This window comes from Suncus etruscus, chromosome 19 (assembly GCF_024139225.1).
Source record: "Suncus etruscus isolate mSunEtr1 chromosome 19, mSunEtr1.pri.cur, whole genome shotgun sequence".
Classification (NCBI taxonomy): domain Eukaryota; kingdom Metazoa; phylum Chordata; class Mammalia; order Eulipotyphla; family Soricidae; genus Suncus; species Suncus etruscus.
In genome coordinates this window covers 31,001,642-31,019,414 of record NC_064866.1, presented here as the reverse complement: position 1 = coordinate 31,019,414, position 17,773 = coordinate 31,001,642, and the positions used below count along the sequence as shown (strand labels likewise).

The window sequence follows — 17,773 nt, the reverse complement described above, 5'->3', positions numbered from 1 at the left end:
TCCCATATGGTCCCCCAAGAAGCCAGGAGCAACTTCTGAGCACATAGCCAGGAGTAACCCCTGAGCGTCACAGGGTGTGGCCCAAAAACCAAAAAAAAAAAAAAAAAAAGAAATCATATGCCGGGGCCAGAGAGATAGCATGGAGGTAAGGTGTTTGCCTTGCATGGAGAAGGACGGTGATTCGAATCCCAGCATCCCATGTGGTCCCCTGAGCATGCCAGAAGCGATTTCTGAGCTTAGAGCCAGGAGTAATCCCTGAGCACAGCTGGGTGTGACCCAAAAACCAAAAAAAAAAAAAAAAAAATCATATGCCTATTTATTAATATAAATATATATTTATTATATAAAGAGATAAAATAACATTTGCAAATATTAGCAAGGTAAAAAGTTAGAAACAGACGCATAATCATATTTCCTCAGATTTCAATCTATCTGCTATACAAATAGATTACAAATATACAAACAGACCAAAACTTTGAATATTTAATTCTCTGAATTTGATTTTTCTGTTGCATACATAATAAACAATGCTTTTGTGGGTTTTCTGTTGTGGGGAGGCTACCCCCAGCAGTGCTCAGGGGACCATATGGGTTGTGCGGGATCAAGCAACAATTCATTTGCATGCATGACAAGAACCCTCCTCACCGGATTATCTTTCTGGTCCCCAACAATGCTTGCTTTTGCTAATACAAAATTTTAATTAAAAGAGGGGCCAAAAAGCCCCAGTAGCCCAATGGATAAGGCATTAGCCTACTAAAAGAGGGGTCGGAGCAATAAAACAGAAGATAGGGCATTTGCCTTGTATACTTGTCCAACTTGGGTTCAATCCTTGCCATCCCACATGGTCCCCCAAGTCTGCCAGACATGATTTCTGAGTGCAGAGCCAGGAGTAATCCCTGAGCGCTGCCGGCTATGACCCAAAAACCATATGGGATGCTGGGATTTGAACCACCATCCTTCTACATGCAAGGCAAACGTCCTACCTCCATGCTACCTCTCTGGCCTTGAAAAAAATAATTTTCTAAGGGGGCCAGAGCAATAGCACATCGGTAGGGCATTTGCCTTGCACGCAGCTGACCTGGGTTTGATTCTGGCATCCTATATGGTTCCCCAGCCAGCTAGGAGCAATTTCTGAGTGCTGTCAGAAGTAACCTCTGAGCACCACTGGGTGTGGCCCCAAAACCACAAACAAAATGATTTTTAAGTCGGGATTGTAAACCATGGCTTGAATAGCCACAGGCTGTTGCCATGAATATTTTTCTCATGCACATATGAAAGCAAATTGATTTCCAATAGTAAATAAAGCTAAAATAAACAAAGACACATACAAGTGCGCTAAGAAGCATACTGCTTAACGATCACAAACTACTCAGAATTAATGGCTAGAAAATTGCTAGTACAGGCTAGAGAGAGAGCTCAAAGGGCAACAGCAAGCCCCCCAGGTGTGATACCTGGCATAAGTCAGGCCCTTATAGCACCAATGAGTATAGACCTGGTTGCCCAAGAGCCCCAACTGAAGAAGCCCCCTCAAAAAGGCTAACTCAGGCTGGAGAGAAGGCACAGCAGTAGGGTGTTTGCCTTGCACACAGCCAATCCAAGATGATGGTGGTTCTAATCCTGGGATCCTGTATGGTCACCCGAGCCTGCCAGGAGTGACTTCTGAGTGCAGAGCCAGGAGTAATCCCTGAGTACTGCCAGGTATGGGCCAAAAACAAACAAAAAACAAAAAAGGCTAACTCAGTTAAACTACACTACTCCTGCTCTTCTCTTATCTGGCTCCATTTCTGTCCTTGACTCACTTTGTCAAAGACAATCCCTGGCAGCTGTCAAAGATGTACAATATGAAGATATAATAGGGAGAACTTGCTGTGAACATATTATAATTTACAATGAGTGCATAAAACATCGTTTCACAGCCAATGTCAAAAGGAGCGAGCTAAATTTCCTTTTTCGTAATGAGCAATATTTTTCCAGAAAAGCAATAATGTTTATTCCTTCTGGGAGAAGCAAAAGCTTAAAAGTTAATGAGCACCAACTGCTGTTTTAGGGGGAGAGCTGCAATAGATTCTGGCCTACGTGATTATTCATTACTAGATCCGCGATTTTAATTGCCAGGTTTTAATGATTATAAAATTGTTCATAATGAATCTTGTCATTATTTAGTTAGGGCTTTCTCTTCAGAAACATCATAAGTAAGAAAACTTGAAAAGCACCAACAAAATAGACTTGTTGAAGGGTTAATTACTGGATGGAGTTGCCATTTTTCCTTATACAATATGAAAACCCTAGGCTTTCCAATTTGTTTTGTTTGTTTGTTTGTTTTTGGTGTTTTGGGTCACACCTTGCTTTGCATGCAAGGCAAAGCCCTACCTCCATGTTATCTGGCCTGCCCCTCCAATTCATTTTTTTTGGGGGGGGTTGGGTCACACTGGCAGCAGTATTCAGGGTTTACTCCTGGCTCTACGCTCAGAAATCACTCCTGGCAGGCTTGAGGGACCATATGGGATGCCGGGATTTGAAACACCGTCCTTCTCCCTGCAAGGCAAATAAATCCCTTACCACCATGCTATCTCTCCGGCCCTCCAATTCATTTTTTTTTAAATTGTTTATTTAAGCTTTATGATAGTTTCACCCTTTTTTCGGGGGAGGGGGGTGTCACACCTGGTGACGCTCAGGGATTATTCCTGGCTTAGCGCTCAAAAATTGCTCCTGGATTGGAGGACTATATGTGATGTCGGAGATCAAAACCAAGGTCCGTCCTGGGTCAGCCACATGCAAGGCAAACACCCTATGGCTGCGCTATCGCTCAGGCCCAGTTTCAACTTATTTTTAAGAGGCTCATGGACGATTTCCAAAGTCTGAAGAGTTCACAATAATAAGAGCAACTTAGGGACAAACGCATTAAGAAGCCCCTAACCCTCAAAGAGGCTAAGTATAAGTTCAGTCATAACGCCAGTAAATGTGTTCTGATATCGTGGCAGAGCCTTCCTAGTATATGAAGAGTCACAATAATCAGAAATCCCAGAATTTATTCTCAAGTCACTAAGTACTAAATTTCCTAATTTCAACAAAATAAATAAAGGCCTGGGAGGCTAGTACAGCAGGTAGGGCACCCACAGAATGGGAGAAACTATTCACCCAATACCCCTCAGACCAGGGGCTAATATCTAAGATATACAAGGCACTGACAGAACTCAACAAGAAAAAAATATCTAACTCCATCAAAAAATGGGGAAAAGAAATGAACAGACAATTTCTTAAAGAAGAAATACAAATGGCCAAAAGGCACATGAAAAAATATTCCACATCACTAATCATTAAAGAAATGCAAGTCAAAGCAACAATGCCACAGAGACTGGCACACATCACAAAGAACAAGAACCATCAGTGCTAGCAGGGATGTAGGGAGAAAAACTCTCCTTCACTGCTGGTGGAAATGCCATCTAGTCCAGCCTTTATGGAAAACAATATGGAGATTCCTCAAAAAACTAGAAATTGGGGTTGGAAAGATAGCATGGAGGTAGGGCATTTGCCTTGCTTGCAGAAGGGCAGTGGTTCAAATCCTCTGAGCATAGAGCTAGGAGTAACCCCTGAGCGCTGCTGGGTATGACCCAAAAAACAAAAACAAAAAAACACATGGAAATTGAGCTCCCATATGATCCAGCTATACCACTCCTAGGGATATATCCTAGGAACACAAAAGTGCAATACCAAAATCCCTTCCTCACACCTATATTCATTGCAGCACTATTTACCATAGCAAGACTCTGGAAACAACCAACATTCAACAGATGAATGGCTAAAGAAACTGTGGTATATATACACAATGGAATACTATGCAGCCGTCAGGAGAGATGAAATCATGAAATTTCCCTATGTATGGATGGACATGGAAACTATTATGCTGAGTAAAATAAATTAGAGGGAAAGAGAGACACTCAGAATAGTCTCACTTATCTATGGGTTTTAAGAAAAATAAAAAACATTATTGTAATGATGCCCAGAGATGAGGGCCAGAAGGACTGACTCATAATATGAAGCTCACCACAAAGAGTGGTGAGTGCAGTTAGAAAAATAACTTCACTAACAACTACCATGACAATGTTAATGAGTGAGAGAAGTAGAATGCCTGTCTCAAATATAGGCAGGGGGTAGAGGAGGAGGGAGATAGGGGTATTGGTGGTAGGAATGTTGCAATGATGAAAGGGGGGGGGTGTTCTTTTTATGACTGAAACCCAACTACAATGTTTGTAATCATGGTGTTTAAAGAAAAAAAGTATACATGTTTGTTAAAATCTAACAAACAAATACTAAAAATTATTCCATTACATAGAAATTTCACCTCAACAATACAGAACCTTCAAGCCATCAATTAAATGCAGGCTTAACTATTTGTGAGAAATTATACTGATGCTTCCATCGTACAGCGAAAAATAAAACCAGTAAGATGAATGAAAGAACAGAAAGACAAATGAACAGATGTATGTAAGCAAAAGACATGTAAGTAAAGGATAGGCAAGTATAATACTAATTGTAAAATCTAGATGGTGGGCGTACACGTGTTCACTGGGAAACTGGGGGTTTGCGCTATTTGTTTTTATTTGGGGGCCATACACTTGGTGCGCAAAGCTTACTCTTCACTCTGCATTCAGTGAGCAATCCTGGCAGTGCTTGGGGGACCATAAGGAATGTTGGAGACTGAACCTGGGTCCACTGTGTTTAAGGTAAGTGTCCTATCCTATCCTATCCTATCCTATCCTATCCTATCCTATCCTATCCTATCCTATCCTATCCTATCCTATCCTATCCTATCCTATCCTATCCTATCCTATCCTATCCTATCCTATCCTATCCTATCCTATCCTATCCTATCCTATCCTATCCTATCCTATCCTATCCTATCCTATCCTATCCTATCCTATCCTATCCTATCCTATCCTATCCTTTGTACTATCAGTCTGGCCCATCACTGGAAAATTCTGCTTTGGGATCACACCTAGCAGCTCCCTGTGGTGCTCAGAGGTACCATACAGTGCCAGGGGATTACACTGGGGCAGTGATCATGCGAGCTAAGTGCCTAAACTCCTGTGTTTTCCCTCCAATAGCTCTACTACTGGGTAATTCTTACAACTCTTTTTATTTTTAAGATTTTTTTTCTTTGTTTTGTTTTTTGTTTTTCAGCCATACCCTGTGACACTCAGGGATTACTCCTGGCTACCCTCTCAGAAATCACTCCTGGCTTGGGGACCATATGGGATGCCAGGGGATAGAACCACGGTCTGTCCTAGGCTAATGTATGCAAGGCAGACACCTTACTGCTTGTGCCACCACTCTGGCCCCTCTTACAACTCTTTTATAAAGTTTAAAATTTTTTACAGTGAACATTTAGGGGACAAAAACAAATACTATCATCTTGTGAGAACTGAAACTACCCAGCCATCATAATAACTTGTTTTAAAAAGACTCAGCAGGGGCAAGAGCGATAGTGCAGCGGTAGGGTGTTTGCCTGTACTGGGCAAACCCAGATGGGCCCAGGTTCAATCCCCAGCCTCCCATATGGTCCTCTGAGCCTGCAAGGAGCAATTTCTGAGCACAGAGCCAGGAATAACTCCTGAGCGCTGCCAGGTGTGGCCCAAAAACCAATAAATAAATAAATTTAATAAAGGCTCAGCATATTATAACTACAGCTAGAGGCCAGTATCTTCCATTCTAGAGATGGCTTTGCTCAGCCGATTGCTGAATTATACACAGTCCTAGGGAACAAGGTGAGTCACTTCTTTTCTATTACCTGTAAATCCTACTGACACAAAACTTGCCAAAGAACTGAAGGAGACATGGCGTGCCCCTTACTGACCTTTTGTATGTCCACAGCCTGGAGGACAGTCAGCTTTCGCTTTCTCTGAAAGGTGTTCAGATCCCAGAGCTGTGCCGTCTCCAAAGAAGTGGTGAGTGCGTAACACCCTGAAGCATGCACAGAGATGGAGAACACTGATGATTCGTGTCCTCTCAACGAACTAACGAGCTCCTTGGTGTCTGGAAGAAGGAAAACAATAATTTAAGTATAATACCACTGACAGAAATAGAAGAGAATCCACTTATGGCAATACCATTAGTATCTTGACAAAATGGAATCTTTGGGGCCAGAGCAGTGGCACAAGCTTTAGGGTGTATTTGCCTTGCACGTGGCTAACCTAGGATAGACCGCGGTTCAATCCCCCGGCATCCCATATAGTCCCCCAAGCCAGGAGTGATTTCTGAGTACAAAGCCAGGAGTAACTCCTGAGCATCAACGGTGTGGCCCAAAACAAAACAAAACAACAACAACAAAAAGGTTTTTTGTTGTTTTTTTTTAATAAGAATTGAATCCTTGGGCCAGAGCAATAGTACAGTGGGTAGGGTGTTTTCAGGGGGCCAACCTGGGTTTAATCCCCTGCATCCCATGTAGTCCCCTGAACCTTCAGGAGAGATCCCTGAGCAGAGTCCCAAGGCAGCCCTCAGCACTGATGGATGTGGGGTGGCCCACCACTAGCACCAAAAGGGAATCTTGGCTAGCTGACAACATATACTCTAGGATATGCTAGTAACATATATCACAGAGGTCTCAGGAAATAAGGCCAGGCAAGTAACAGCCTTAGATGTGATGTCAGGGAGGATATGCCCTCTCTTATGAGTAATGGTTTAATCATGTGTATATCCACTAAGTCTGTTCTGTGTCTTAGAAAGTAGGTTGAAGAACTCTGATAATATTAGAAAGGGAAAAGAGAATGAACAACAATAATTTACTTTTTCTTTAATAATTCAAGCAGGATATACGAGTTTCTTTTCTTTCTTTCTTTTTTTTTTTTGTTTTTGAGTCACACCTGATGGCACTTGGGTTACTCCTGGCTCTGTGCTCAGAAATTGCCCCTGGCAAGCTCAGGGGACCATATGGGATGCTGAGGAATAAACCACCATCTCTTGGGTTGGCTGCGTGCAAGACAAACACCCTACCACTGAGCTATCACTCCGGCCCCACAAGTTTATTTTTAAGCTAAGTAAGTGACAATGTAGAAAGTAACAAATTCAAGAGCTACATCAAAGAAAAATCAAAGGATCTAGTACAACAAAATACGCTGAGATAAAAGAAGAGTTAAGACTCTACTGATTCCAGTTTACTTGTATAAAAAGATGGTGTTACTACCAACTGGCCAAAAGAATATGGGCTGGAGAGAAAGGGATTAAGGAGTTTGCCTTTGCAAGCAGTCGATCCTGGTTCTATCCCTGACATTGCAGCTAGTACCCCTGAACACAAGGAGCAATATCTGAGCAGAGTCAGGAGTAAGTTCTGAGCACCTCAGGGTGTTACCCCCACCCCCACAGATACATATATATAAAGAGAAGCAAATGTGAGACAAAATCATGAATTTGATTTAAAAATTATTTTATTTATTTTTTGTTTGTTTGGGGGCCACACCCGGTGATGCTCAGGGGTTACTCCTGGCTATGCACTGAGAAATCGCTCATGGCTTGGGGGACCATATAGGATGCCAGGGATCAAACCAAGGTCCGTCCTGGGTCAGTCACATACAAGGCAAACGCCCTACCACTACGCCACAGTTCTGGCCTCCAAATTTTTTTAAATTCTGAGGTTCACGCCTACATGGGTTCCTGTATTTGACCTTCCAGCAGATAAAAATCATCTGATAGGTAAAATATCCAAAACCATTATACTTATAATTGGGTGGTAAAATTTTAAATGATTTTTATTTTCTCTTCAGTTTTTTTGGGGGGAATGGTCTGGACTATATCCAAAAGTGCGTGGGGATTACTACTGGGGCCACATCATTCCTGAAGGTGTTGGATGACCATATTAAGTGCTGGGAATCAAAGCCGAGTTTGTCAAGAGTGTATAAGAAAGGGCTGTATTACAGCAGCGTTTGCCTTGCAAGCAGCCGATCCAGGACCAAAGGTGGTTGGTTCGAATCCCGGTGTCCCATATGGTCCCCTGTGCCTGCCAGGAGCTATTTCTGAGCAGACAGCCAGTAGTGGCCCCTGAGCACTGCCGGGTGTGCCCCCCCCCAAAAAAAAAAAAAAAAAGAAAGGGCTGTATTAGCTCTCCAGATCCAAGATTTAGAAGTTTAGAGTTTCTGAGACATCAGTGTTTGTAAAAGCAAAAACTAGAAGTAGTTTACAGCTCATCAAAAGGCAGCAGGTTATTGGGGCCAGAGAGACAGCACAGCAGTAGGGCTTTTGCCTTGCATACAGAAGGATGGTGGTTCGAATCCTGACATCCCATATGGTTCCCCAAGCTTGCCAGGAGCAATTTCTGAGCATAGAGCCAGGAGGAAACCCTGAGCGCTGCCGGGTGTGACCCAAAAACCAAAAAAAAAAAGAAAAAAGGCAGCAGGTTAAATAATGAACATTATTGCAAGTTTGAAAAGCAGACTATTAAGTATGAATTTTACTTACTTATTTGTTTGTTTGTTTGGGCAAGTAGAGTCTGTGATATATCTGTCAGTGTTGTAAGGCTACTCCTGGCTTGTGCCCAGGAGCCCAAGTGACTCCAGGGATCAAACTCAGGCCTCCTGCACATATAGCAAGTACTTATCCTGTGGACTAATCTTTCTCTGGCCCAAGTATTTAATTTTAAAGATATTATATGAATTTTTTTAAACGTGGTAAGAAAATGAGTTCATAAAACAATCCAGATGGCCTAGTATTTGTAAAGTTTTAGTATATAAAGTAGATGCAAAGAATACAAATTGGAAAGTAGGTCTCTGTGATAAGAGATACCCAAAGAAGGACCAGAGAGAAAGCACAGTGGTAGGGCGTTTGTTTGTCTTGCAAGCAGCCAATCCAGGACGAACGGTGGTTCGAATCCCGGCATCCCAGATGGTCCCCCGTGCCTGTCAGGAGCAATTTTTGGGCACAGAGCCAAGAGTAACCCTGAGTGCCGCTGGGTGTGACCTCCCCCCAAACAACAACAAAAGATTCACAAAGAGCTGGGCTGGAGCAATAGCACAGTGGGTAGGCGTTTGCCTTGCATGCCACTGAACAGGGTTCCATCTCAGGTCCCCTGAGCCTGCCAGTACTAACTTCTGAGCACAGCACCTGGAGTAATCCCTTAAGGCCACCGGGTGTGGCCCAAAATCAAAACAAACAAACAAACAAAGTTAAGCAAAGAGTTCTTACCTGTATCAAAACATCTGACAGAATAATCGGCTAACGCCACCAGGAATTCAGACTTCCTATGAAGATTAAAGGCCAGAGCTGTGCAAGCTTGTGTTGTTCGCTGAACAAGATTAAACCTATTAATAAGAGAGTCACTGCATTAGCGAGAGAAAGTCTCGAAATCATGTATTTTACCATGGTGGTAAAGGAAACAAATCCCAGAAAAATGAGCCACGACCACACAACAAAGCAATACTAGGCCATGTAAGGGAACTGCGTTTACTTACACAGCACGGGAACATGCCTATGTAAGCTTTTAAACACAGCAGAATCATACTAAGTTTCAAACATATTGAGTTCAAGACAAAAGAAAGAGAAACTCAGTGGAGCTGGAGCAGTAGTACAGAGGGTAGGGCGTTTTTGTCTTGCACATAGCTGACTCAGGTTTGATCCCCATATGGTGGTCCTAGGACCTCCTAGAGCACCTCTAGAAAGAATTTATCCCTAAACAGGGCCAGATTAATCCCTAAGTTCCACCAGATGTGCCTTTATATCCCCCCAAAAAATAGGAATTCAGGCCACACTTTATTAATTTTTATTCTCCTTCCTTCCTTCCTTCCTTCCTTCCTTCCTTCCTTCCTTCCTTCCTTCCTTCCTTCCTTCCTTCCTTCCTTCCTTCCTTCCTTCCTTCCTTCCTCCCTCCCTCCCTCCCTCCCTCCCTCCCTCCCTCCCTCCTTCCTTCCTTCCTTCCTTCCTTCCTTCCTTCCTTCCTTCCTTCCTTCCTTCCTTCCTTCCTTCCTTCCTTCCTTCCTTCCTTCCTTCCTTCCTTTGTGGTTTTTGGGTCACACCTTGCAGCACTCAGGAGTTACTCCTGGCTCCATGCTCAGAAATCACTCCTGTCAGGCTCAGGGGACCATATGGGATGCCTGGATTCGAACCACCGACCTTCTGCATGTAAGGCAAACGCCTTACCTCCATGCTATCTCTCTGGCCCCTGATTTAATTTTCTAAGAAACATAATGGAAGAGTTAAGAGGGACTGGACAGGATAAGGTACATACAGTGCATGCAGACAAATCTGGTTCTATCCCCAGTACCACATAATTCCCTGAAATACCAAGACAGAGCACTGGCGTCCCCCTCACCCCCCACTGCCAGATTTGATCCTCCCTGGAAATCACTGCACACCACTGGGGGCTAGCACAGTGGTAGGGCGTTTGCCTTGCAAGCAGCCAATCCAGGATGGATAGTGGTTTGAATCCAGGTGTCCCATATGGTCCTCTGAGCATTCTTTCCATGAGCAATTTCTGAGCATAGAGCCAGGAGTAACCCCTGAGCGCTGCTGCGGGTGACCCAAAAACCAAAAAAAAAAACACAAAAAACAAACAAACAAAAACAAATGGTGGGGCCAGAGCGATAACACAGCGGGTAGGGTGTCTGCCTTGTACACGGCCAACCCAGGTTCAATCCCAGCATTCTATATGGTCCCCTGAGCCCACCAGGAGTGATTCCTAAAGAAACAAACAAAAAGAAAACAACAAATGGGGGATGGAGAAAGTGCAATAAATTGGGAAGTGCCCTGCATGCAGCTGACCCAGGTTTAATCTACCACATGAGGTTCCCTGAGCCCAGGACAGGAGTAAGCTCTGAGCACTGCCAGTTTGTAGTCTATAAAACCAAAAAAATGAAAATAACAACTGAATATTTATTTTGTTACTGAGGTGCTGTTGCTCTCAAGTGCTTGATCCCTCTATTTACTTTATTTATTTTTTTGTTTTGGGGGGTATATCTTGTGATGCTCAGAGGTTACTCCTGGCTCTGCACTCAGGAAATTATTCCTGCTGGTGCCCTGGGGACCTGTGGGGGATGCCAAAGATTCTACCCGGGTCAGCCACATATAAGGCAGGTTCCTGACCCACTGCACTACTGCTCCTGCCCCTATACCTCTATTTCATTTTACGCCCATTCATTAATGCAAAACCAGGAGTTCACACTAGGATCTGCCAATTCCTCTTACAACAGAGTTTGTTCATAGTTTACTCCCTCTTCCTATTAGTAACTCTCCAACAGGGAAAATCCTGGACCATGTTATCCTCAATATATTATTTTATTAGATCAATCCCCTCCTCCCCTACCTACCTTTTCCATGACTGAACCTTCCCCAGATACCAGCTGACTTGCAGGCTAGCCTAACAGATATTCCTTGTGACCCCCAGTCCCAACCCCACTACATGATGATCAAACCCACCTAACGGCCTTGGAACTAAATTCTTCAGTCATAAAAGAGAAGGGGAAGAAAGAGTAAGAAACAGGTAGTGTATGTATGGGACATAATGGACAAAGGAAATACTGTTTATCTGAATCCCCAAAAGAAGTTCCAGGTTAATTAAGGGGCAAGTTAGCCATGCATTAATATTTGAAAGAAATCAAGCGATTAAAGAGCTAAATCAACCAGAAGTCTAAAATCTATTTAAATTTTAATGCAATTCAGATTTCAAAAAATATAGATGATATTAAAAAAAAAACTGCATTATTATTTTGGGAGAGGAGGAGAGCTGGGCCCAAACCTGGCAGTACACAGGGCTTACTCCTGTCTGTGCTCTGTCTGGAATCACTAGGGGGACCATATGGAGTGCTGGGTTTCAAACCAGAGTTAGCCATATGAGGGAAAGTGCTTGTGCTAACTTTCTAGCCTTATATTTTTATTATTTTTCTACCATATTCCAATGAATTTTTGTTTGTTTTTGGGTCACACCCGGTGGCACTCAGGGGTTACTCCTGGCTCTGCGCTCAGAAATCGCTCCTGGCAGGCATGGGGGGACCATATGGGATGCTGGGATTCGAACCATGTCCATCCTGGATTGTCTGTGTGCAAGGCAAATGCCCTACCACTGTGCTCTCTCTCCAGTCCCTGGATCACCTGTGAAATGTTTGGGAGACCTCATGACAACACACCTGTCAACTACCAGGCCATGTGGTGAAGTGGATAAAACTCAGGTAGTGCAGGGAGATAACAGCCATACTATCTCCCATACTCTCCAGTTCTTTTTTCCTTTAAATCAAATATGTTCATTTTCCAATGATTTCTAATACTATCTCCTTCCTACTCGGTATTTTTTTAAGGCAGTCACATGAAATATAGCAATAATTTAATAATCCTAAATGAATAGTAAATAACATTAAGACAGTAAATGAATCTATTACATACAAGGTAAACGATATAAGCTAACACAGTATTTGCTTACCTGTCTCCATACAAGTCAAAAACATAGATATTTCCTTGATGGTCCCCAGCGAGGAAACGATCTCCTGTGCTATCAAAAGCCACGTTCAGAAATCTCAAAACTTTGGGACGGTACTCTGTGGTGTTGTGAACAATGTTCACTAAAACGCTGTCAAAAGAAAAACAAACGTTCAAAAAATGGTCTTGAAGTCTTTTGGGGGGTGAGGAGGTTGCCACACCCGGAAGTACTCAAGAGTTAGTCCTGGTTGTGCTTGGACTATCAGGGAAGCCCAGGATTGAACGTCAGCTGTGTGCAATGTCACCTGCTGTGCTATCGCTCTGGCCCTTGGCCTCTGGCCTCTGACCTCTGGCCTCTGGCCCCCTGTCTTTTGCCTACCTCCTCTTTGTACTCATCCCATAGGGCCCTCTGCTCTCCAGAAGGTCCTGCAATGACTTCCAGAAACAGTCCAGAAAGTTCTTCACTGTCAAAAGTCCCGACTATTCATTCTTTCATTCATTTCATTCCTGGCTCTGTGCTCAGGGGACCAATACCAATACCAATGGAGTGAACAAAAAAGAGTGATAGGCAAGGCAAGTCTTATCCTTCTATACTTTCCTCTGGCCTGCTTTGACTTTATCTTTTAGTAAGGGCCCAGCCATGGACCATGGATCCCCAAACAGCTCCATGACTACTTATCCATTCTCAGAATGAAACTAGATTCCTAGTTTGGTTTAGGTGTGGGGCATATCTAACAGCTCAGCAATGTTCAGGGAACCGGGTGGAGCTGGGAATCCAAGCTAGCACTGCATGAAAAGCAGAGGCATTCGCTGTATGAGCTCTCTCTATCCCCAAATCTGTCTTTACTAAGATCCCTTCCCCTACTGCAATAATTCCAAATGAAAACTTTTTTTTTGGTTTTTGGGCCACACCCGGTGGTGCTCAGGGGTCACTCCTGGCTGTCTGCTCAGAAATAGCTCCTGGCAGGCACGGGGGACCATATGGGACACCGGGATTCGAACCAACCACCTTTGGTCCTGGATCGGCTGCTTGCAAGGCAAACGCCGCTGTGCTATCTCTCCGGGCCCCCAAATTAAAACTTTTTAACTGCTTAAACTTACTATCCAGCTCTGGTTGAAATTTGACATTACCAAGGAAAAAAGTGAATGCATTGAAATGATAGGTAATAACATTAAAATTGTCCTGGCAACTAAACTCAAAAGAGCTTTCCCCTTTAGTTTTTTTTTTTTTTTCCTGTCACATGAGGTGTTCAGTTAACAAAATGACATGATCATTGTTGAAAATAAAAATAAAGACACTAATAAAATTTATTACCATTCTGTTGTCTATAATCATGATTTTTTTGTTTGTTTGTTTTTGTTTTGGGGCCACACCCGGCATTGCTCAGGATTTACTCCTGGCTCTGTGCTCAGAAGTCGCTCCTGGCAGGCTCGGGGAACCATATGGGATGCCGAAATTTGAATGGGGATCCATCCTGTGTTGGCTGCTCAAGGCAAATGCCTTACCACTGTGCTATTGCTCCAGCCCCCTATAATCACAATTAATGACAATATTCTGCCATCCTAATTTTCTCATAAAAATCACAAATATTTTGGGCCAGAGATACAGTACAAGGGTTCAGGAGCTGGCCTTGAATGTAGTCAATCCTACTTGGATCCCCAGCACCAGGTAATGTTCCTTGTGCATCACCAGGAGTAATCTCTGAGCACAGAGCCAGAAAGAAGGCCCAATAACAGCTGGATGAGGCACAAACTCCCTTCAAAACCAAACAAAAATCCCAATTATTTACTTTAAAACAACTAACTGCCTTTGGGGCCAGAGCAGTAGTATGGGGATAAGATATCTGGCTTACACCTGGCTAATTTGGGTTCAGTCACTCTCTCTACATCTACCAGGAATGACCCCTGAGCACTGAGCCAGGAGTAAGCCCTGAGTACCAAAAGGTGTGGTCCCAAACCAAAATAAATATATAAAACAACTAGCTTGGGAGGCTGAAGTGCATAGTTGGCCTCATAATTTCCCCAAATTCAATCCTCAGAATTAATTCTCCCCAAAACACTCAGAACAATCCCCAAGAGACAATTGGAACAGCCCCAAAACCAAAACAAAGATACTTTTCAAGAGCTCACAGACAGCTAGACAAGAGTTTCTGTCTTTAAAAATAACAAAAGAATCAAATGTTAACTGGCAGGAGACACCTGACACTATTCCAGAATCTTTCCAAAGCCCTAAGACAACCCTCTCCAGTAAGATTCTCTTCATTTATTATTGTTTACTGTTGTTTGCAGTGTCCAAGATGGCGCCCAGGGCCTTGCATAGGATAAGGCAAATGCTCTACCACTGAGCCACATCCCAATCTTAGTTATAAACTGACACAGTGTATCTGTGGATCAGTGGATCAGGAATTCTACTTCAATTAAGATCCAGTGTTAGTGCATCTACCCTGCTTCTTTCAACACCTGAGCTGACAACAACCAGAACTCAGACAAGCTGATGATACTGTAGGCCGGGGTGGCAAACAAGTTCGACACAAAGAGCCAAAATTTTAAACTGTGAGTCACACCACGCAGTGACCTGCCAAAACAGACAAACACTCACACAAAAGCATCTAATTTTAACAATAATCTAGTAAACACATTGCATTTTGCCATTTTGAGTGAGGGTAAAAATCCTGTTTGCCACCCCTGCTCTAGGCCAATGCTTGGTGCATTAACACTGGTGCTGGTTTGTTGAGAAGTAACCAAAGTATCAATAGAAAAGGCACTCCAAGTCAAGTGATGCAGACAAGTTCAGAAATTAAGAAAAATCATTGGTGAGGCTGGAGCGGTGGTGCAAGCAATAGGGAGTCTGCTTTGCATGCACTAATCTAGGACAGACGGCAGTTCGATTCCCCGGTATCCCATCTGGTCCCCCAAGCCAGGAGCGATTTCTGAGCGCATAGCCAGGAGTAACCCCCGAGTGCTACCAGGTGTGGCCCAAAAACTAACTAAACTAAATAAATAAAAAATAAAGATCATTGGGCACAGCAAATGGTGCTATCACTTTGGGACAAAGGCTTCCATCAAAGTCACACAGAAAAGGGCCAGAGAGATGGTTCGAATCCAGGCATATGGTCCATATGGTCCCCGAGCCTGCCAGGATCAATTTCTGAGCACAGAGCCAGGAGTAAGCCCTGAGTGCTGTTGGGTGTGACCACACACACACACACACACACACAAATAGAAAGAAAAAGGCCAGAGATAGTACAGTGATTAAAGTGCTTGCCTTATACTCTACCCATGTGGATTCAAACCCAAACACTGCATATGGTGTCCCAAGCAAGGACTGCCAGGAGCGATCCCTGAGTGCAGAGCCAGAAGTATACCCTGAGCACTGAGCTCTCCCTGCCCAGGTCTTGTTGCCTTGGTGCTTAATAAAAACAGGTTTTGGTGGGTCCCCCTCCCACTCCCTCTCTCCATGACCTCGTATTTTTGACCCTCTCAAGCTTGGCCACTGCTCTGACCCAGGAAGTGTAGCCCAATATTCCCCCTTCTCCCCCCCCCCCAAGTAAATAAAGGAAGTCACACAGAAGCTGAAGCTAGGTAGCTGGAGACAGAAAGGAACAAGAAGGTAAGAGGAATCAAAACCAGACTCAGGGTTTACTCAGGATAACATGATACTACAACAATGCCTACATGTCATTATATATACGTTTGTCCAAAAGCCAAGCATGTGCCACACCATGAGAGAACCACAAAAACTATGGAGGAAATAGCATCTTTGTTTACCTAAAGTTAACTTCACCAAAGTGCAACCAACGTCCTAAGGGGCCTGAGAGATAGCACTGTGGATAGGATAGCTTGCCTTGTGGTTGGCTGACCCAAGTTCGATCCCTAGCATCCCAAATGATGATCTGAGCCTTTTAGGACAGATTTCTAAGTGCAAAGCCCTGAGGATCACCGGGTGTAGCCACAAACAGGACTGAAGAAGCCTGACCCTACCCACTCCCCGAGAAGTTTCTATCCACTGCAGATAATCATTCAAGGCTGAATGAAGGGCCTCATCTGCAAGGGCTCATTTCTTCTCTTGAGCTCTTTTCCAGCCATGCGTTGACAAATACACACTGAGCACTTGCTATCGAGAAATTACAAGGTTTAAGGCAGAAGTGACATTCCTCTTAAGGGCAGCTGTGGAGATCTGGGGACCTAGTTTCCTGCTCCAGGTACTGGGCCCAAGACCAGGATCTCTGCAGCTTGATGGCTTCTGGGGCATCACCCCAAATCTGAAAGCCATCCAGATTTTGACGGGGCAGAATCCAGGGGGCAAAGGAGGGAGATATGGGACACAAGCTGGGAAAAGGGAGTGGAGGGAGGGCAACCCTGGTGGTGGGAATGGCCCTGATGCATGGTCTCTAGGGACCTGAAATATGACTGTGAGGGGCCAGAGAGATAGCATGGAGGTAAGGTGTTTGCCTTTCATGCAAGAGGTCATCGGTTCGAATCCCGGTGCCCCATATGGTCCCCTGTGCCTGCCAGGAGCAATTTCTGAGCCTGGAGCCAGAAATAACCCCTGAGCACAGCCAGGTGTGACCCAAAAACCAAAAAAAAAAAAAAAAAGACTGTGAAAGATTTGTGATCACTTTGGGTCCCAATCAAAAAATGTATTAAAAATCAATTTAATATAAATATTAAAATATAAAATATTAAAAAATAACACAAATTAAAAATGAAAATAAAATATTAAAATTTAATATAAATTTAAAAGATAATTAAAAAATTAAAAACCAACAGAACCTGATACCCTGCATTCCTTCACCCCCCAAAATCTTGCCCCCCAACAACCTCACAAACGTCCACCTCACATCCACCCCGGCCTCCCCAGCCCTCACCCTTCTCCCTCCTAGGCCTTTACCCTTTCCGAGGGTGCGGAGATGGCTTGCGATGCCATATCTTGCCACTCTCCTTGTTGCCCAGGTCTGTGCTCTGCATGTCTGACGGGAACAACCGCCCCGACGCCTTCCCCAGCAGCCAGCCCGCTCCAGGCCCGGGAAATTTGAGCGCGCTCCCCGGAGGCAGGCTTCTCCACGGCCTGGACTATAGGCCGGCTCCCGTCTTTTTCGCTGCAGCCAATCCAGAGGACGAGTTTCCGCCCACGCCCCGCCCACGGCAATGGAATCGACCAATCACCGTTGAAGGATCCGCCCCCACCGGAGGGCCGGGACCGCAAAGCTTCTCGGGAATTGTAGTTTTCAGCTGCTGGTCACACGCAGGCTGCAAGGGTTGGTGTGCGAAAGAATTCTTCTCTTAGGCGCCTGAAAGGCGGGGTTCAGGATGCCTACAGAGCCCGTAGAAGCCCTTTTACTGGGTCAGAATTGCATCAGAATATAGTCATAGTCTATATATA

The 17,773-nt window shown here is 44.1% G+C and overlaps 1 protein-coding gene across 1 annotated transcript in view; it reads right to left on the bottom strand.

The window, feature by feature from the left end:
* The window catches only part of TBC1D31 (TBC1 domain family member 31), a 53,816-nt gene extending 36,421 nt beyond the window's left edge, over window positions 1–17,395 (bottom strand). The window contains exons 1-4 of the mRNA XM_049765666.1: window positions 17,282–17,395; window positions 12,395–12,541; window positions 9,172–9,287; window positions 5,855–6,033 (exon numbers count right to left, since the gene is read on the bottom strand). Of these exons, the coding sequence (XP_049621623.1) occupies window positions 5,855–6,033; window positions 9,172–9,287; window positions 12,395–12,541; window positions 17,282–17,358 (519 nt within the window). The 5' untranslated portion in view covers window positions 17,359–17,395. The remainder of the gene's footprint in view (window positions 1–5,854; window positions 6,034–9,171; window positions 9,288–12,394; window positions 12,542–17,281) is intronic.
* Window positions 17,396–17,773: the final 378 nt, after the last annotated feature.